This window comes from Sapajus apella, unplaced genomic scaffold (genome assembly GCF_009761245.1).
Source record: "Sapajus apella isolate SASKATOON/1434 unplaced genomic scaffold, GSC_monkey_1.0 scaffold7, whole genome shotgun sequence".
In the NCBI taxonomy this organism is placed as follows: Eukaryota; Metazoa; Chordata; class Mammalia; order Primates; family Cebidae; genus Sapajus; species Sapajus apella.
The window spans coordinates 2,555,804-2,577,394 of record NW_022436947.1 but is presented as its reverse complement, the minus strand read 5'-3'; the positions used below and the strand labels follow the sequence as shown (position 1 = coordinate 2,577,394).

Genomic DNA, 21,591 nt, shown 5'->3' with positions numbered 1-21,591 from the left:
GGGTTTTAACATCACACTCTTTCAGCCCTGGGGAGTATCTGCTGTCCATATCACACTGTGCTAGGTTATGGAGTACGAGAAGTAAAGGACACAGTCTCCTGCCTCCCAATATACTCACAATTTTGCAGGCACATGATAAAAGATAATGGTTCAAAATTTGTCTCAAAGGTGTGGCCCATTGCCACCTGACATTTGAGTTCACAGTCGGGGAGAAACAGGACTGTGAAGGGGTAATCAGGGAAGACTCAGTGAAATGAATGGCGTTTGAGGTGGGCCTCCAAGAATTGCTGGAATTTGACCAAGTCAGGAAGGTAGATCATCTGCTGTGAGGGGCATGTTTGGACGAGTAGAGGAGGGCAGAGTGTGGGAGTCCTTGAATGTGACTCACTCTAGGTTTTCCGGGTAATAGGGTATGTGTGTATGTCGTGATGCTACTATGGTCAGGACTTGAAATGTAGATGTGGGAATCATATAAAAATAATTCAACCTTAGAAATTCAGGTAAGAGGCGAGGCGCGGTGCCTCACACCTGTAATTCTAGCACTTTTGGAGGCCGAGAGTGCCTTTGGGCAGATCACAAGGTCAGGAGATGGGAGACCATCCTGGCCAACATGGTGAAACCCCATCTCTTCTAAAAATAGAAAAATTACCTGGGTGTGGTAGTACGTGCCCATAATCCCAGCTACTTGGGAGGCTGAGGCAGGAGAATTGCTTGAACCAGGGAGTCGGAGGTTGCAGTGAGACAGAGCAAGACTGTCTGAAAGAAAAGAAAAAAAAAGTAGGTAAGGGGTGGGAGAAGGATGAAGAGAAAGCAACTTGTCAGAGAAAGTGAACAGTCATTTATAAGTGTATGTGCGATCTGCATAGAAAATATCAAAAAGGTTATCGATGAAATGGGGGTATAGAAAAAAATATCAAAAAGGACATACACTGCAAAATATAGAGTGATGTGAGTGCTTTTTATTTTTTCCTTTTAAGTATTTTCAGTGTGTTGTAATGAAGATGAACTAAAATGCAAAAAGGCACGGACCTCATGCATTAGGGGATGAGGGGGACTGTAAGTGCCTTTAGTTAACACGTCAGGACAGTTTTGCAAAAGTGTGTTCTTGTCAGCAGTACGTACCTTCAAGATGCTTTTTGACAAAACCAAAAAACCCTGTGGTAACGTAATTCAACTATACCTTACCACGTTTTCACCATCTTGTAAATGTATGTTACCATATAAAGGTGTCATCGTTAAACATGGTTTTTAAAAACTCATATTTCTACCAAGAGTGTTTGGCAGGATGGGACACTTTTTTCATGTAATTCCAACTAATATTAAATTTTAAAAGATGGCCAAGGCAGGTGGATCACCTGAGGGCAGGGGTTCACAACCAGCCTGGCCATCATGGCGAACCCCCATCTCTATGGAAAATATGAAAATTAGCTGGGTGTGGTGGTGCATGCCAGCTATTTGGGAGACACAAGAATCGCTTGAACCCGGGAGGCAGAGCTTGCAGTGAGCAGAGATCATGCCACTGCACTCCATCCTGGGTGATTGTAAGTGTAAATATATGTGTATGTATATAAATGCATTAGAAAATATACAAAAGAACATGCACCCAAAAAAGCAGAGTGGTGGTATCATTACTTTTTCTTATTTTTCCTTTTACCTAAGTTTATTTTCAGTGAACGTGAATAACATGAGTTAATTGTTTTGTGTAACAAACAGATAGGTGAGTTTTTGGTTGAAGAGAGGGAGAAAGAAATGGGAAGGGGCCTCTCCCTGTCTCATCACTGGAAGAAAGGGAAAGGAATTTCTTTTTCTATTTTTTTTTTTTTAAGATGGGGTTTCACCATGTTGGTCAGGCTGGTCTTGAACTCCCAACCTCAGATGATCCGCCCGCCTTGGCCTCCAAAGTGCTTGGATTACAGGCGTGAGCCACCATGTCCAGCCTGAAAGAAAGGAATTTCTTTCTTTCACTTAGACCTTAGTATATCCTAACATCAGATTTGGCTTGGAGGGGAAACACATTAAACTGCTTTATTTAAAATAAAGATTTGTTTTGCTTTGGGAGGCTGAGGTGGGAGGATCACTTGAAACCAGGAGGTTGAGGTTGCAGTTATCTATGATCATGTCACTGTATTCCAGCCTGGACACAGAACAAGACCCTGTGTGTTGTTTTTTTTTTCCAAAGGAATATGTCCTTTTCCAAAGGACAATGACAATCTCCTCTCAGGCAGGCATACGCTGACGTGTCATGGGTGTTCTTAGCTCAGAAATCATCGTGCTTCCATATGTGCCTAGGTGCGGTTTGTTTTTCTGCCTCGGTATATTAGCCTCTTCTGTATCTCTGTGTTTGTTCCTTCTTCATTTCCCCATCATCTTTCCTAGTAAGGTGGCATGGTGTGAAGAACAGATTGACAGCAGAAAGGCGGGTTCATAAGACTCCACTATGAAGCTGCATTACTCTAGACAAGACACTTGCCCTTTCAAGGCCATTTCCTCATCTGCACAGGGATGAGACCCCAGGCAGTTATATTGTTTAGAGACAAGGTATGGAAAGCACCTAGCACAGTGCCTAGCACATAATAAGAGCTTATACATGGTGGCTACTATTATTCTGTCTCTTCTCTTTTTACTTCTTAAATGTGTGCTTCCTCTTGCTCCCCTGATTTCCCAGAGGTATAGAAGTGAAGCCATAGTGTTGTTTAAAATCCGGGGTAGTTATCACCTAAAGTACAGGCAAAGATAGATAACAGTTAAAATTCTTTCATCACAGGTATCAGAAACCCCCGGCTTAAAAGGTCAAGGGAATCTTCTGGTTCATCTGAGTGGTCTTACAGGTACTTGGTTTAGATGAAGTGTCATAGAGTGATTCCATGTCACCAAGATCCAGCTGTCTCTGCACTGCCATTCCAAGGGTGTGGCTCTGCAGGCAGTCCCTCACAGCTGCAACCTCTCTTTCTGCAGCCAAACACCTGCTGTAGTTTCAAACTATATGTGAGTATGTGCTGTGGATAATTTCTTTTTACTTTGTACTGAAATGCAAAGTAACGCATCAATCATATGTCTTGATTCATAGCACATTGTCATCATCAGTCAGTTCGAGAACTCATTCCCTTCATTATCCGTTCAGTTTATCCTCTTCCTTAGTCCTCACTCTGCTCTGTCCCAAAGGCACCACTCTTAATTGTTTGGTGCATACCCCGTGTTATGCAGGCATTCTTTGAAGTAAGTAGTATTGTGTTGCGTGTATACAATTTTAATCAATACAAATGGTACTGTGGTATTCATTTTTACTATTTTCTGCTTTTCTCACTTACATGTATCCATGTTGCTATATGTGCATTTTGCATGTTGCTTCTTACTGCTGCACAGGTTCCCTAGTGTGCAGCCACCATATTATACATACCTGTTCCCCTCACAGTGGATAACTAGGTTATCTTCTATTCCTTTTTACCAAGAACTAGGTGATAGTCTTCCCTTCTGTCAATTGCATGTTGATCTTTGCTGATTGTGCAATTGCATTTTGGTTTCTTGTTGTGAATATTAATCTCTTATCAGTTTTAGATGTGTCAGTTACTTTTGTCTGTTTCGCGTCTTTTAAATTTGTCTGTGGCATCCTTTATTGAACAGAAATCCTTGCTTTTTAATTAATCTACTTTTTGTCTTATGTTTTTTTGGGTAGTTTACTGATGAAATGTTTCCCTAGCCCTACACCACAAAGATATACTCCAGCATTTTCTCCTATGAACTTTATAGTTTTGCCTTCACATTTGCATTTACAATCCATCTGCCATCCACCTTTGTTTATTGTGTAATGTAGGGATCCAGCTGTATTTTCCATATTTAGTGGAGCAATTTTCCCAACACCATCCAGCAAATCAATACTTCACCCATTAATTCGTGGTACCATTTTTATCATATGTCCAGTTCTCATATATGGAAGGATCTATTTTTGAGCCCTGTTCTGTTCCATTCTTTTTATTTCCACACCAGTATCTTACTGTTTTCTATTACCATAGACTTATAATATCCCTTAATATCTAGTAAAGAGAGTCCCATCTCTGTTACTCTATGTTGGCCCAACTAATTGTGGATTTTTATTCTATATACATTTTAGAATAAAATTTTCCAGTTCCATTTAAAATCAAGTTGAAATACTGATTCGGATTGAATTTGCATTAAATTCACATTCTTTGAGGCCTGTAGAGTGGTTTAAGAAGAATAATAGAAACTTTGAGTTACAGATCTTTTTGTGTGTGTGTCTTCCGATAAAGCTTTTAAAACTTCTCTATGAAGGTCTTATTTATATATTGATTTCTAGATACTTTATGGCTGCTGCTTCCATGAATTGTATCTTGTTCTTTGTTTTCTGGTTTGTTATTGGTATTAAGGAATGTTATTGATCCTTTAAAGTTGATTTTTATATCCAGCAATTTTGCTAAACTGTTATTCTAATAACTCATCTGATTACTTTATTAGCTTTTCAATATAAATGATCATATAATCTACAAATAATGACAGTTTTATCTCCTCTTTCAATTTCACTTTTTACAGCTTGTCTTAGAGCATTAGATTGGTCCTTGGATGTTATGCTAAACGGTAATGGGGAACATTACAGTCTTTTTCCTTATTTATCTAAGCCTTCTCCATTAAGTATGGCATTATTCTAGATTTTTGGCGTACAGTTTTTATGAAGTTAAGGAAGTTCTATTCCTAATTTTCTGGGAAGGTTGATTATATACATGAATTGAATTCAATCAAGTGCTTTTCCCATAATACCTATATACAATCAACACTGACAGAAATTCTTTTTCTTTTTTTTTTTGAGGCAGAGTTTCACTCTTGTTGCCCAGGCTGGAGTGCAGTGGCGTGATCTCTGCTCATTGCAACCTCCGCCTCCCATGTTCAAGTGATTCTCCTGCCCCAGCCTCCCAAGTAGCTGGGATTACTGAGGCATGTGCCACCACACTCGGCTAATTTTTAGTAGAGATGGATTTCACCATGTTGGTCAGGCTGGTCTCGAACTCCTGATCTGCCAGCCTCAGCCTCCCAAAGTGCTGTGCTGGGATTACAGGTGTGAGCCACCACACCTGGCTAATTTTTGTATTTTTAGTAGGGACGGGTTTTCACCATGTTGGCCAGGCTGGTCTCGAACTCCTGACTTCAGGGGATCTGCCCACCTTGACCTCCCAAAGTGCTGGAATTACAGACATGAGCCACTGCACCCAGCCGATTTTTAATTTATGGTAATCTCCTGTATGTTTGTTTCCATTTTCATGCTGTGCTTTGTTTAGATGCATCATCTTAATCATTCTTGTCATTCTTCCTTCTTAATAACTTTTCAAATAACCATGAATGTTTTTGGATGCATATATGTTCATTATGGTTATATCTTTTTGATATAATGTTATTTTTTAAAAAATACGAAATGCTTCATGAATTTGCATATCATCCTTGTACAGGGCCATGCTAATCTCTGTTTTGTTCCAGTTTTAGTATATGTGCTGCCAAAGGGAGCACTGATACAATGTTCTTTTACCAATATGATGCCCCTCATTTTTCTTTGTGATGTTTTCCCTGTCTAGTATTCAATTTAGTATCCAGATATCTATACTGCAAATAATATCTCATTGTATGAATATGTCACAGTTTACCCATTCATCAGCTGATAGACACTTGGGCTGTTTTCACTTTTTGGCTATTATGAACAATGCGCCTTTGTGCACAAGTTTTTGTGTGGATATATATTTTCAGTCCTCTTGGGTATGGACCTGGCAGTGGAATTGCTGGATTTTATGGTAACTATGTTTCCTTTGAGGAACTACCAAACTCTTTTCACAGTAGCGGAACGATTTCACATTCCCACCACCAAGGTGTAAGAGTTCCCATTCCTCTATGTTCTCATCAGCGTTTGTCAGTTTTCATTTTTTTAAACTATGGCTATCATCTCCTGGGGGTATAAAGGTATCTTGTTCTTTGGATTTGACTTTTCGTAATAACTAATGGTGTTGAACATCTTTTCCTGTGTTTAGTAAGTTCTCAGTATATTAAGTACAAGGTACTTGTATTAAGTATAAAAGCACTTATTCCAGGAGAGTTTTCAAAGACGCCTTTGTGCTGGTTTTAAACTTGTTAAAACCTTGTATGTCTGAAAGTATCATCTTTGCTTCTTCACATATAAATAATAGTTTAGTGGGATGTAATTTTCTAGGTTCTTTTTCATCATCACTTAGAAATGTAATTTCATGGCTGCGCACAGTGGCTCACACTTGTAATCCCAGTACTTTGGGAGGCCGAGGCAAGCAGATCACCTAAGGTCAGGAGTTTGAGAGCAGCCTGGCCAACATATTGGAAACCCATCTCTACTACAAATACAAAAATTAGCAGGGCGTGGTGTCAGGGGCCTGTCATCCCAGCTACTCAGGCAGCTGAGGCTAGAGAATCGCTTGAACCCAGGAGGCAGAGGTTGCAGTGAGCAGAGATCGCACCACTGTACTCCAGCCTGGGTGACAAGAGTGAAACTCTTGTCTCAAAAAAAAGATTATATATATATAATTACATATATAAATTATATATATAATTTCATTGCTTTTTGTCTCCAATTTTTCTGTTAGGAAAACCAATGCTAATCCAGTTTTGATTCTTTTGTGAACTATATTCCTTCTTTCTGTAAGCTTTTTGAATTTTTTTTTATGGTCTTTGATTTTCCTAAATTTCATTACTGTATGTCAAAGTTTAGGTTTTTCCCTATCTATTGTTTGATGTCCCACAAGACCTTTGCATTGAAGTCATTTTATCATTAATCATTATTATTATTTGAGATAGAGTCTTGCTCTGCTTCCCAAGCTGGAGTGCCTGGCTCACTGCAGCCTCAGCCTCCCAGGCTCAAATGATCCTCCCACCTGAGCCTCCAAAATAGTTAGAACTATATGGTGCACACCACCACGCCCAGCTGATTTTTAATTTTTTTTAGAGACAGGATCTCAGTACATTGCCCAGGCTGGTCTTTAGATTAATCTTTAAAACTTCACACTTAAGGGTTTTTTTTTCTTTTTTTTTTTTTTGGTTCCTGGCAGGAAACATACACACAGTTTTTAAATATAGTCTCTTTCTTACATCCGTTTTCTCTTTTTCTGGAACTCATATTAGGCAGAAACTGACACTGATATTTTCCATATCTCTTAAATGTTCTTTGGTATTTTCCATCTCCTTATTACTTTTCAGTACCAGCTAGGAAAATGTCTTCAATTGATTTATATCATCATTCATTTTACAGCTATTCTTGTTTGTTTTTCATTTTGTTTTGTTTTGTTTTGTTTTTGTTTGTTTGTTTGAGACAGAGTCTCGCTCTGTTGCCCAGGCTGGAGTGAATGGTGCAATCTCAGCTCACTGCAATCTCCACCTCCGGGTTCAAGGGATTCTCCTGCCCCAGCCTCCTCAGTAGCTGGGATTACAGGTACCCACCATCATGCCCAGCTAATTTTTGCATTTTTAGTAGAGATGGGGTCTCATGATGTTGGCCAGGCTGGTCTTGAACTCCTCATCTCAGGTGATCCACCCACCTCAGTCTCCCAAAGTGCTGGGATTATAGGTGTGAGCCACCACGCCCAGCTCAACTATTCTTTTTTTCCCCCCCGCTCTTCTGAGTCTGTTACCAACTTCGTATCAGTGTTTCCACTGGAGTCTATGTCACTGCTTGTTCCTCGTTAATCATCCTCTTATCTCCATGAGGATCTTCGCTGTGCCTAGAGTCCTGATCGGTCTTGTTCCATTCTGGTTTATGTAGGACAGTTTGTCTCCTTTGATGTGCTCGTACTCTTAAAATATCTGTTTATTTTAACCTGTGAGCTTGTTTGTCCCTGAGCTTATCAGCTTCCTTAGCTGGTGACATACAGTCAGGGACAAGGGCAAGGCCCCAGCCTGGGCTTTAGCAAGTGGGCTGGGAGCACCAGCAGCCTTTCCCAGAGCAAAGTTCCAGGCTCCTGAGTCAGACCTGAACTCAAGCTGTGGGGCTGATTCTGCAGCTTACTGTTTTCTGCTAACTTGCTCATGGTGGCTTACTTTTCTTTGTGTTTAGTGATTTTTGTAGAATAGATCCCTGCACTTCAGAACTTTATGGACATTCTTTGAGGCACCTTTGTTGTTGTTGTTGTTTGTTGTTTTTGTTTTTTTGAGATGGAGCTTCGCTCTTGTTGCCCGGGCTAGAGTGCAGTGGCACGATCTCCACTCACTGCAACCTTCATCTCCCAGGTACAAGTGATTCTCCTGTCTCAGCCTCCCGAATAGCTCAGATTACAGGCATGTGCCACCACACCGGGCTAAGTTTTTTGTGTTTAGTAGAGACAGGGTTTCACTGTGTTAGGCTGGGCTTGAACTCCTGACCTCAGGTGATCCACCAGCCTCGGCCTCCCAGAGTGCTGGGATTACAGGCGTGTGCCACATCACCCAGCCTTGTTGTTTGTTTGTTAAGACGGTTTCACTCTTTGGCCCAGGCTGAAGTGCAGTGACATGATCATTCCCTGCTGCATCCCTGACCTCCTTGGCTCAAGTGATCCTCCCACCTCAGCGTCCCAGATAGTTGGGACTACAGGTGCGTGCCACCATACCCAGCTAACTTTTTTTTAATTTGAGGCCTGGATTTAAAGTGTGTTCTTCTACAGAAGATTCGAGTTTGCTTCTTCCAGGTTCCTAGGGGTATTACCGACCCAAGACTGACCCCTTCAAACTTAAATTTTCAGCTTAGGATTTCTGGGCCGCAAAGATAGGATGGATTTCAGCCATCAGTTCATGCGAGTGGTAAGTGCTGGTGGTTAAGGACTCCTGTAGGAGATTCTCCACGCTGCATCCTGCCCAATGCTGCAGTCAAGACACAAAAGCCTCTTCTCAGCAAGGTCAGGGTTGCTTTTCTTCATTCTCGGCAGTTCCCCCTCTTTGGGCCCCCAGCATTATGCAAGAGTCTTTTTTTATTTTTTATTTTTTTGAGTCAGAGTGTTGCTCCGTCCCCCAGGTTGGAGTGCAGAGGTGTGATCTTGGCTCACTGTAACTCCCGGCTTCAAGCGATTCTCCTGCCTCAGCCTCCCGAGTAGCTGGGATTACAGGCGGGCACCACATACCTGGCTAATTTTTGTATTTGTAGTATAAATGCATGGCTGATCTTGAACTCCTGACCTCCAGCAATCTGCCCACCTTGACCTCCCAAAGTGCCGGGATTCCAGGCCACCGGTAGTCTTGATCTGCCCTCCCACCATGCTAGTCTGGGGCCTTCTTTCCTTCTTTCCTTTTGGCTGCCTGAGGCAAATTAAAAATCCAGACTCTAAAGCCAGGTGTGCAGCTGCTCACCTGTAGTCCCAGCTATTTGGGAGGCTGAGGCAAGAGGATTGCTTGAGCCCAGGAGTTCAAGTCCAGCCTGGGCAACAAAGCAGAGACTCCTTCTCTAAAAAATAAAAATAATAAAAATTCCCGGCTCTAGACCACCTGGGATTAGCTTAGGCCCTCAGGGCAAATGCCACTCACTGGTCTTGCTCTCTTTCTGGGTCGTCCTCCTCCTTTTTTCTGAGACAGAGTCTCACTCTGTCGTCCCGGGTAGAGTGCAGTGGTGTGATCTCGGCTCACCGCAACCTCCACCTCTTGGATTCAAGTGATTCTCCTCCCTCAGCCTCCTTAGTTGGGATTACAGGCATGCACCACCACGCTCGGCTATTTTTAGTAGAGATGGGGTTTCACCATGTTGGTCAGGCTGATCTTGAGCTCCTGACCTCGTGATCCACCCACCTCAGCCTCACAAAGTGCTGGGATTACCGGTGTGAGCCCCCGTGCCCAGTGATGGGTCCTCCTCCTTCTGACCTCCACCTATTCTGGCCTCCTTTATTTTCCTGTCAGCTCAGCCATGCTTTAAAAAAGTATTTTTTCTGGGCCAGGCATGGTGGCTCACGCCTGTAATCCCAGCACTTTGGGAGGCTGAGGGTGGGCAGATCACCTGAGGTCAGGAGTTTGAGACCAGCCTGGCCAACATGGTAAAACCTCATCTCTACTAAAAATACAAAAATTAGCCAGGCGTGGTGGCACACCCCTGTAATCCCAGCTGCTCAGAAGGTGGAAGTAGGAGAATCACTTGCACCCAGGAGGCAGAGGTTGCAGTGACCTGAGATCATACCACTGCACTCCAGCCTGGGTGACAGAGCTAGATTCCATCTCAAAAAAAAAAAAGAAAAGAAAAAAGTATTTTTTCTGTATTTATTAAAAGTTCACTCAACACTTCAAGGTAGTCTGTATTGACAGAGATTTCTCTGCACATCTAATTATCTATAATGTCAAAAACAAAAATTCTGTCTGGTCACGGTGGCTCTCGCCTAGAATCCCGGTAGTTTGGGAGGCCAAAGCGGGCAGATCGCCTGAAGTCAGAAGTTTGAGACCAGCCTGGTCAACATGGTAAAACCTCATCTCTACTAAAAATACAAAAATTAGCCGGGCGTGGTGGCACACCCCTGTAATCCCAGCTACTTGGGAGGCTGAGGCAGGAGAATCACTTGAACCTGGAGGCAGAGGTTGCAGTGAGCCTAGGTCACAACACTGCACTCCAGCCTGGGTGACAAAAAAAAAAAAAGAATTCTATATATATTATATTTTGTACAAAAAATCACATTAATATAAGGATATAATATATAAATATGTAATAATTCTGTATTAGCTATACCTTCACACAGCCAGCTTCCTAAGTCAGGCTGTCATGAGACCCCTGCAGTGCATCAGGCATCCTGGCATGAGGAAGGGGCTACTTTTTTTTTCCTTAGCCATGCATGAGCAATGGGTTACTTTTTACAATGATACCCTCTGTTACTAAAACGGGACTTTCTGTGTTAGTTTCACCAGAGATGCCAAAGGCTGAGAACAAAACAGTAGGTGCCAAATCCTTCCACATTCTAAAGGCAGGAGGAGCTGGATCACCTCTGCAGCTCATGCTAAGAGATTGTAGAACCATTAGCTCCACGTTGGAAACGATTAGCTCGGCATCCATGTCCAGGCCGTACAGGAATGTGAGAGGATTCCTTTGGAAACAGTTGTCTGTGAGCTGGACATTGCTCTTCTCCCGAGGCAGGAGGGGGTGGGGTGCTTCATCTTCGGCTTATGCCAAAGGAGAGAACACTTCAAGAGGACCGTTTAGAGAGCATGACGTGTCTTCTGGAGTTTGAGGGACACAGGGACTGGGATTTGACTCCCTGTCGGTGGCTAGCCCCTGGAGATGGCTGCCTTTGGCCTGGTTTGCACTCTCAGAGTTCCTGTAGGCCTGCTGTGATTCTCTAGAAAGGGAGGCAGCCTTGTTCCAGCCAAAGGGAACACTGGAGGGATGGGATAACCTGGATTTCTGGAGCCTGAGGAGCTGGGCAGGCATCCTGGTGTCCAGCTGGAGAAGGTGTGGCCTCCCGGGGACAGCAGCTACCCTGGGGGTGGAGACTCTCCAGAACCGAGGAGAAAACACCTAGGAGAAAAGAAGCACCATTTGGAGTCTGCCACTCCCAGACTCAACTCATGGAATGAAACCTGACCTTCCTGCTGGACGTGGTGGCCCATGCCCGTAACCCCAGCACTTTGGAAGGCTGAGGTGGTCGGATAGCCTGAGAAGAGTTCGAGACCAGTCTGGTCAACATGGTGAAGCTCCGTCTCTACTAAAAATACAAAAGCCTTGACTGGGCGTGGTGGTGTGTGCCTGTAATCCCAGTTACTCTGGAGGCTGAGACGGGGGAATTGCTTGAACCAGGAAGGTGGAGGTTGCAGTGTGCCAAGATTGAACCACTGCACTCCAGCCTGAGCGACAGAGCAAGACTCCATCTCAAAAAAAAAAAAAAAAAGAAAAAAACAGGCCTAGGACAGCAGGCAGTATGAGAAAGAGAAATGACACTGACCATGACCCCACAGACTCCAGGCTGGAGGATGAGACAGGCTTTCAAGTCAATGACATTTGAAGGTTTGAGATGACGCTGGATAAGACTGGCTAATACCTAGAAAAAGAAACTTTTTATTTTTGAGACAGAGTCTCGTGTCGCCCAGGCTGGTGTGCAGTGACTCAATCTCGGCTCACTGCAACCTCTGCCTTCTAGGTTCAAGTGATTCTCATGCCTTAGCCTCCCAAGTAGCTGGAACTACAGACATGTGCCACCACACCCAGGTAATTTGTGTATTTTTAGTAGAGATAAGTTTCACCATGTTGGCCAGGCTGGTCTCGAACTCCTAAACTGAGGTGATCCACCTGCCTCGGCCTCCCAAAGTGCTGGGATTATAGGTATAGCCACTACTCCTGGCCAAGACTATTTTTTAAGTGAGAGACAAAAAAACTCTTTAACCTCTTTGTTACCCAAAAGAGATTGGAAAAACCATGTCATCCAGGCCTAGGAAAGAACGTATCATTACAACTGATTTGTAGGGGCACTCCTGAGACAGCAAAATTGCTTTTTGTTCATACCTTAGCTCCTTCAGCACAAGGTTGTGTGGGAGTGTAGAAGGAAGTCAGCGAAGCAGGTTGGCCACGTCCCCTGGCGCTCTTGGCCCACTTCCAGGCCGGGGCAACCTTCACCAGTAATGGGGAGACGTTTCATTGGAACGTTGGAATTTTCATGTTATACCATCTGGACTTTTTTAAAAAACCAAAGAGGAAGATTCTCCTGCTTTTTCCTGGAAAGGCTGTGTAAACCACCCCCAGTTTCACGCAGGACAGAAAGAAGTCATGCAGGAAGCTGACAAGTGGCAGTGATGAGAAGGACTCACTCTCTCCTTACATCCAGCAGGTCCAGCTTGCCTGTTGTGAGTTTCATAATATACTGAGTATTATCATGTGCTGGAGTCTCCATGGCACAGGATGTGATTACTGGGGTTAACTTGATTAAAAGCAAGACCCTCGGGCACTGTGGCTCAGGCCTGTAATCCCAGCTCTTAGGGAGGCAGAGGCAGGAGGATAGCTTGAGCCCAGGAGTTCAAGACCTGCCTGGGCAATATAGTGAGACCCCGTTCTTTAAAAAAAAGCAAGACCCTCAAATAACAGAAACTACTATGTAATGGAAAGTCGCCATGAAAATTTCATATGCAAGAATTGTTGGCTGGGTACAGTGACTCACACCTGAATCCCAGCACTTTGGGAGGCCGAAGTGGGCAGATCACTTGAGATCGGGAGTTCGAGATCAGCCTGGCCAACATGGTGAAACCTCATCTCTACCAAAAATACAAAAATCAGCTGGGTGTCAAATGTCAAAAATTAATCTCCTAGTTTTCTTTTACAAAAGTGACACGCATTTCTCATATGCTGACCTCTCCTTTGATGACAGGAGGCTGTGAGGAGTGTGCTGCCCTCAGGTTCACAGTGTATTTTTGGCAATCAGGCTTTGTTCCCAAGTTGTTTTTTTTTTTTTTTGAGACGGAGTTTCACTCATGTTACCCAGGCTGGAGTGCAATGGCGCGATCTCGGCTCACCGCAACCTCTGCCTCCTGGGTTCAGGCAATTCTCCTGCCTCAGCCTCCTGAGTAGCTGGGATTACAGGCACGCGCCACCATGCCCAGCTAATTTTTTGTATTTTTAGTAGAGACAGCGTTTCACCACGTTGACCAGGATGGTCTCGATCTCTTGACCTCGTGATCCACCCGCCTCGGCCTCCCAAAGTGCTGGGATTACAGGCTTGAGCCACCGCGCCCGGCCTGTTCCCAAGTTTTTATAGCTACTCTCCATATCGCAGGGACTAGAATTATGGAAACTGCTTTTCTTAAATTCTCTTACCTGCAGGCTTCTGGACGTGATTTTTTTTTTTTTTTTTTTTTTTTTTGAGTTGGGCTCACTCTTGTCACCCAGGCTGGAGTTCAGTGGCGCGATCTTGGCTCACTGCAACCTCCGCCTCCCGGGTTCAAGTGATTCTCCTGCCTCAGCCTCCTGAATAGCTGGGATTACAGGCACTGGCCACTATGCCCAGCTAATTTTGGTATTTTTAGTTAGAGACGGGGTTTCACCATGTTGGCCAGGCTGGTCTCAAATTCCTGACCTCAAGTGATCCACTCGCCTCGACCTCCCAAAGTGCTGGGATTACAGGCATGAGCCACTGCGCCCGGCCAAAATCGCTGCTTTTAGACACAGCATCTGTAGCATCACACTCAACAAAAGTGCGTGGATGCACATGTACACTCTCATATATACCCATTTTCATCAGTCCTGACCCTTTCTGACCAAAATCTCCCCCCAGTTCTGGCAGCACATCCAGGTTGCCAGTCCTTGCTACAGTTTCAGAGTAAAAATTGGGCCCTCCGAGTCTGATCCCACAGTTTCACTGGGTACAGAAGAAAACTGTTGTCCTAGAACCCTTTGCCTTCACACAGAGCTTGAAGGACAGGATGGAGGTGACCTGATGATGGTTGGGAAGTGGAGGTAGTGTTTCTCCAGTTAAAAACGTGGGCGCTGCGCCGGGTACGGTGGCTCGTGCCTGTAATCCCATCACTTTGGGAGCCGAGGCGGGTGGATCACTTGAGGCCAAGGGTTTGGGACCAGCCTGGTCAACATGGAGAAGACCCATCTCTACTAAAAATACAAAAATTAGCCGGGTGTTGTGGTGGCGTGAACCTGTAATCCCAGCTACTAGGGAGGCTGAGGCAGGAGAATTGCTTGAACCCAGGAGGCAGAGGTTGCAGTGAGGAAAGATCACGCCACTGTACTCCAGCCTGGGTAACAGAGTGAGACTCTGTCTCAAACAACAAACAAAAAATGGGCATTGCCCCATCTAGCATATGTACACACAAACACTGAAAACGGCAGACCCGCCTATCATTTGCTTCTCGGCTCAAATATCACCTTCTCAGGAAGGACCTCCTGAACACCTTACAAAGCAGCAGGTCCGGTCCCCAAGCCTGACTTTATTTTTCCCCATAGCACACGTCACCACTTGACAAATTTTGTTTTACTTGTTATTTATCATTCTCTCCCTGTATTTTGAATGGAAGTTTTGCAAGTAGAGGGACCTTTACCTATTTAGCTTACTCTTATTTCCTTAGCATCTAGAAGAGTGCCTGACTCATAGCAGGTGTGCAGTAAAATTCATTGAATGATACAATATGTGCTGTCCCACACTTCCTTGAAGCCAAGACATGGGCACATCACCGAGCCCTTGCCAAGTTAGAAGCACCCACTTGAGAATATGACCCAGATGGTGACTTAGACTCGTCCTGGCACAGGGGGAGCAGAGAAGCCAGCCAGAGCCAGTGAGCTGCCGCAGCAGCTCTGACGCAGATGTCCGGGCCCGGCCCAGGGCCACTGTGTTAGCCCTGCAAACTGGTGACTGTGCCTGGGATGTTTTCACTGGCCCAGATCTGTGGCTGGATTTTGGGTGAGTTGTTGGCTATGTCACTCCCATGCCTGGTCTCACCTTACCAGAAAATTGTGAGAGGCACCCAGCATCCTTTTAATAAAAGTTTTTTTCGTGGCCGGGCGCGGTGGCTCAAGCCTGTAATCCCAGCACTTTGGGAGGCCGAGGCGGGTGGATCACAAGGTCAAGAGATCGAGACCATCCTGGTCAACATGGTGAAACGCCGTCTCTACTAAAAATACAAAAAACATTAGCTGGGCATGGTGGCGCGTGCCTGTAATCTCAGCTACTCAGGAGGCTGAGGCAGGAGAATTGCCTGAACCCAGGAGGCAGAGGTTGCGGTGAGCCGAGATCGCGCCATTGCACTCCAGCCTGGGTAACAAGAGTGAAACTCCGTCTCAAAAAAAAAAAAAAAAAGTTTTTTTCTTTTATATAACTTTTTTAAAAAATGGTCAGGCATGGTGGCTCATGCCTATAAAGGGAGGCTGAGGTGGGCAGATCACTTGAGATCAGGAGTTCAAGACCAGCCTGGGCAATATGGTGAAATCCCAGCTCTACTAAAAATACAAAAATTAGCCAGCTATGGTGATGCACGCCTGTAATCCCAGCTACTCGGGAGTCTGAGGCACAAGAATCACTTGAACACAGGAGGTGGACGTTGCAGGGAGCAGAGATCACGCCATGGCACTGCAGCCTGCCACAGATCTGGGCCAGTGAAAACATCCCAGGCACAGTCACCAGTTTGCAGGGCTGACACAGTGGCCCTGGGCCGGGCCCGGACACCTGCGTCAGAGCTGCTGCGGCAGCTCACTGGCTCTGGCTGGCTTCTCTGCTCCCCTGTGCCAGGACGAGTCTAAGTCATCATCTGGGTCATGTGCTCAAGTGGGTGCTTCTAATTGGCATGGCCTGGGTGATGTGCCCATGTCTTGGCTTCAGGGAAGTCTGGGAAAGCAAAGGATGGAGTGAGACTCTGTCCGCCCACAAAAAAAATAAAATTAAAAAAAAATTTTTTAATTGTTAATGGGCTTGGAATTCGATTGTCTGGAAGCAAATACCAGTGTCATCACTGACCAGTTAGTGATACTGGCTCGATCATGTAATTGTTCTGAGCTTTCTCTACATTGATAAATAAAATCACAGTACCACCTCATAGGACTGTGGTGAGGTCAAGTGAGATCCTGCCTGTAAAGTGTGCTAGGGCATAGTTGACACTTATAGCCCTGGGTGATATAAGGCCAGCAGAAGTGTTTGATAAACAGTGTTGTTTTTAACTGATTCCTAATATTTACAAGTTTGGGCATTTCAGGCCAAGTGTGGTGGCTCACATCTGTAATCCTAACACTGGGAGGCTAAGACAGGAAGATGGCTTGAGCCCAGGAGTTTGAGACCAGCCTGGCAATATAGCTGGACCCTGTCTCTACAAAACATAAAAAAATTAGCAGGGCATGGTGGCACACCTGTGGCCCATCTACTTGGGAGGCTGATATGGGAGGATCACGAGCACGGGAGTTCAAGGCTGCAGTGAGCTGTGATCACCGCTGCACTCCACTCTGGGTGACAGAATGATACCCTGTCTCTAAAAGAATTAAAAAAGCAGTTTATAAAAACTTTGAATTTACAACTTTTCATAAAAAAACTAGAAGCTTTTTTTTTTCTTTTTTAATATTTTTTATTTTAACCAGTGTCATGTGATACTAAAAACTAGAAGCTTTTCAACAGTGGGACCATATTTCTACTTTGCAGCAATGAAAGTGAACTGAAAAGAGTCTAGCTCCTTTGGAAGAGGTAGGAAGATGCACTCATAATGTTATCTGCATGGTCTTCGCTGTAGGGTTTTGAATTTACAGCCTTGCACTAGGGATATAAAGATTTCCTGGCCAAGCACGGTGGCTCACGCCTGTAATCCCAGCACTTTGGGAGGCCGAGGTGGGTGGATCACCTGAGGTTAGGAGTTCGAGACCAGCCTGGCAAACATGGTGAAACCCCGTCTCTACTAAAAATACAAAAAAATTAGCCAGGCGTGGTGGTGGGTGCCTGTAATCCCAGCTGCTTGGGAGTCTGAGGCAGGAGAATTGCTTGAACCCGAGAGTTGGAGGTTGCAGTGAGCTGAGATCATGCCATTGCACTCCAGTTTGGGCAGCAAGAGCAAAACTCTGTCTCAAAAAAAAAAAAAAAAGATTTTCTAAAGCTGCAAAATTGAAAAGTTTGACTAAATTGTCTCTAAGAACTTCTTCAGACTATGTGGGTGCTTTTTTTTTTTTTTTTTTTTTTGTGACAGGGCTTTCCTCTGTTGCCCAGGCTGGTTTCAAACTCCTGGGCTCATGGGATCCTCCTGCCTTGACCTCCCAAAGTGTTGAGATTACAGGGATGAGCCACCGTGCCCAGCTTGTTTTGGTTTTCTATTCTTACACAACAAAAAGCCAAAACTTAGTGGCTTTAAACAGGCATTTTATTGTCTCTGATGCTTCTAGGGGTTGACTAAGTTTAGCTGGGCTGCTCTGCTCCATATGATACTAGCAGCAACTGTAGTCACCTGGGGGTGCCACTGGGCTGGAACAGTCAAGATGGCTCACTCGCATGATTGGTCCTTGGTATAACTGTCAGCTGAGAGCTCGGTAGGCCTGTCTCAGTACTCCTCCTTCTGTCCTGGGGTTTTGGCAGTTTGGTGGCTGGATAAGAGGCAGGAAATAAGGCCGGGTGTGGTGGCTCACGCCTGTAATCCTGGCACTTTGGGAGGCCAAGATGGGCAGATCACCAAGTCAGGAGTTTGAGAGCAGCCTGGTCAACATGTTAGAAACCCATCTCTACCTCAAATACAAAAATTAGCCGGGTATGGTGGCAGGGGCCTGTAATCCCAGCTACTCAGGCGACTGAGGCAGGAGAATTGCTTGAATACAGAAGGCAGAGGTAGCAGTGAGCTGAGATCATGCCACTGCACTCCAGCCTGGCGACAGAGCAAGACTCCGCCCCCAAAAAAAAAAAAAAAAAAGCAGGAAGTGAGTAAATCACTTGAGATCAGGAGTTCAAGACCCACCTGGCCAAAATGGTGAAACCCTGTCTCTACAAAAAAATACAAAAATTAGCCAGGCATGGTGGCAGGTACCTGTGATACCAGCTACTCAGGGCTGAGGCAGAAGAATTGCTTGATCCCAGAGGCAGAGTTTACAGTGAGCCAAGATCGCACCACTGCACTCCAGCCTGGGCAATAGAGTGAGACTCGGTATCAAAAAAAAAAAAAAAAAAGAAAGAAAAAGAAAAAGTCGGGTGAAAGTTGCTAGTGGTAAAGCCCAGGTGGGGTTAGAAGTCCCAAAATGTTACTTTTACTACAGTCTGTTGGTCAAAGCAAGTCACAAGGGCAGCTCATATTCAAGTTGGTGGGCTGAGCAGGCCGAGAAATGAGCTTCACTTCTTGATGTACGGTGCAACATATCTATAAAAGGGGACTATCAGGTCATCTTTGGAGACTAGCGACTCCATAGACCCAGCATTTTAGTATTTACTCTGTGTCTTAGTCCATTTTGTGTTACTATCACAAAATACCACAGGCTACATAATTTATAAAGAAAAGAAATTTATTTCTCATAATTCTAGAGGCTGGGAAGTCCAGTATCAAGGTGCTGGCATCTGGTGAGGGCCTTTGTGTTGTGTCAGAAGGCAGAAGGGCAAGAGAACAAAAGGAGCCCAAACTCACTTTTATAACAAACCCACTCTAATGAAAACTAACACTCCACAATAACAATATTAATGCACTCTGCCCTGTGAACTAATCACCTATTAAGCCTTACCTCCCAACACTTGCACTGGGAACCTAGTTTCCGACATATGAGCTTTGGGGGACACATTCAAACCACAGCACTCTGCCTTAATGAAATTATAGCATAGAATGGAAGATAAGAGTCTTCTGGCAGTTTAGTAAATCCAGAATTCTTATCACCCCTTACCACAACAGTTATTGAAGACCTATTTCCAGAAAATATCCCACTTCTTCAGGGCTGGCTAAAATCTGCTGCATCTTAGAACACTGCTTAAATTTCTATCAGGAGGAGAATAACTGATAGAATTCTCCCTAATCCCTCCTGCATATTTGCCTTTTAAACTATATACTTGTGAACTAGAGGTTGATAAAATAAACATGAGTGTGACTGGGACGGATTAATTCATTCTTCTTAAGTTATATAGTTTCCTCTTCTGTTGACTCTGGAAATGTCAGGATTCCAGCTAGGGTTTGAAAGATTATATCAAAAGCGGCTGTATTAGTCTGTTTTCACACTGCTATAAAGAACTACCTGAGCCTGGGTAATTTATAAAGAGGTTTAACTGATTCACAGTTCCACATGGCTAGGGAGGCCTCAGGAAACTTACAATCATGATGGAAGGTGAAGAGGCAAAGCAAGGCGTGTCTTACATGATGGCGGGAGAGAGTGAAGGCGGAAGTGCCACACTTTTAAATCATCAGATCTCACTATCATGAGAACAGCAAGGGGGATATCCACCCCCATGATCCAATTGCCTCCCACGAGGCCCCTCCCTTGACATAGGGGGATTACCATTTGACATGAGATTTGGGTGAGGACACAGAGCCAAACCATATCAGGGGCTACAGCTAGAGCCAGGGGACCCTGACAGGAACCTAGGACAGAAGAGCTGTCCTGACTCTGAGCAGTTGCATCCTGATTCACGTGGAAGATGATGGAGCTGAGACATAGGTCATCTAGCTTGTACTGGGAAAGAGTCCAGGGAAAACTAAGATGAATCAAGACTCACACCAAAGATGAACCAGTGTCAGCATTATGGAACTCATAAAAACATGTTAAATCAGATAGTCAGGTATGGTGGCACAGGCCTGTAGTCCCAGCTATTCAGGAGGCTGAGGCAGGAGGATCGCTTGAGCTGGGGAGGTCAAGGCTGCAGTGAGCTATGATCATACATACCAGTGTATTCCACAACAGACCCTGTCTCAAAAAAGAAAAAAAAGGAAAAGAAATTAAAAACCCATCAGTAGAAACTAAAAATAAATCTAAACTCAAATGCAGGGAGGTTTTTAGCAGCAATTTAAAACTCGTAAACTTCAAGCAGTGTGTGGTGGTTTACACCTGTAATCCCAGCACTTTGGGAGGCTGAGACAGGAGGATTGCTTGACCCCAGGAGTTTGAGACCAACCTGGGAAACATAGCAAGATCCAATCTCTAGTTTAAAAAAAAAAAAACATAAACCTCAAGGCCAAGGGCAGAAATTAGTGTGAAATCTGGCCAGGGAATGATTTAGAAGTCAGTATGGCCAGTTGCTGTGACCAAAATATTTTTCTTTTTTTCAAAAATAAGATGTGTTTCTTCTTTTCTTACAGGAGCCTTGCCTTAGAGATGTCTCTGAACAATTTGGACCCTGACAAGAGGGGTAAAGGAGAAATCGGGATACTCTTGTGATGCCCCCAGTCAACCACTGTTGCAGTTGCTCATCTGCTGAGACAGCAGCTCTTGACACCGGCTACACATTAAACTTAAAAAAAACATACTGTTGCCTGGATGCTACCCCAACTCATGAATGAGAATTTCCAGGGGTAGGTCCCAGTCACTGGTGTTTTTGCAAGTTTCCCTGGGTAATTCTAATGTGTATTCAGTATTGAACCCCACTAGCCTGACACCTTAATTCCTGCTGAAACAGAAGTAATCCACTACAGAGGAGAGGAGGTTGTCCCATTCTAAGCCATGGGAGTTTTTAGTTATTAGAGCTCCAAACCCATAGGAACTGGCAGGAGAGCATTCTTAAGTGGGTGATGGATGTAGGAGCTCCAGGAAGCCTCAGAACATCTTGTCCCAGTATTTTTCTACTTGTACAGCTATTCAAGATGAGGGCCAAACCCTTCTTTGAAATCCAACTCTACTCTAGGCTGGCAGGCTGGCCCCAGGCCAGGATTTCGCATCAACAAACTGAGAATGTGATCAGAGGCTTGGGGGCTCTGGAAAAGGAAAGCAGAAAAGCATTCTTCCAAATCCTGTTCAATTAATTCCACAAATAGCTGTGGCCATGGCTGCAAAGGTACCAAGGTCCAATGATTAAGAACTCTAGGCCGGGCGCAGTGGCTCACACCTGTAATCCCAGTACTTTGGGAGGCCGAGGCGGGTGGATCACCTTAGGTCAGGAGTTCAAGACCAGCCTGGCCAACATGGTGAAATCCTATCTCTACTAAAAATACAAAAAATTAACTGGACATGGTGGCAGGTGCCTGTGATCCTAGCTACTCGAGAGGCTGAGGCAGGAGAATTGTTTGAAC

The 21,591-nt window shown here is 44.6% G+C and overlaps 1 protein-coding gene and 1 non-coding gene across 2 annotated transcripts in view; one reads left to right on the top strand and one right to left on the bottom strand.

Annotated features, from left to right (window-relative positions):
- The window catches only part of UBN2 (ubinuclein 2), a 100,788-nt gene extending 79,945 nt beyond the window's left edge, over positions 1–20,843 (top strand). The window contains exon 16 of the mRNA XM_032275849.1: positions 20,665–20,843. Within this exon, the coding sequence (XP_032131740.1) occupies positions 20,665–20,706 (42 nt within the window). The 3' untranslated portion in view covers positions 20,707–20,843. The remainder of the gene's footprint in view (positions 1–20,664) is intronic.
- On the bottom strand, positions 5,409–5,511 carry LOC116550450. The gene has a single exon (XR_004268419.1). It is a non-coding gene; the product is annotated as a U6 spliceosomal RNA (small nuclear RNA).
- Positions 20,844–21,591: the final 748 nt, after the last annotated feature.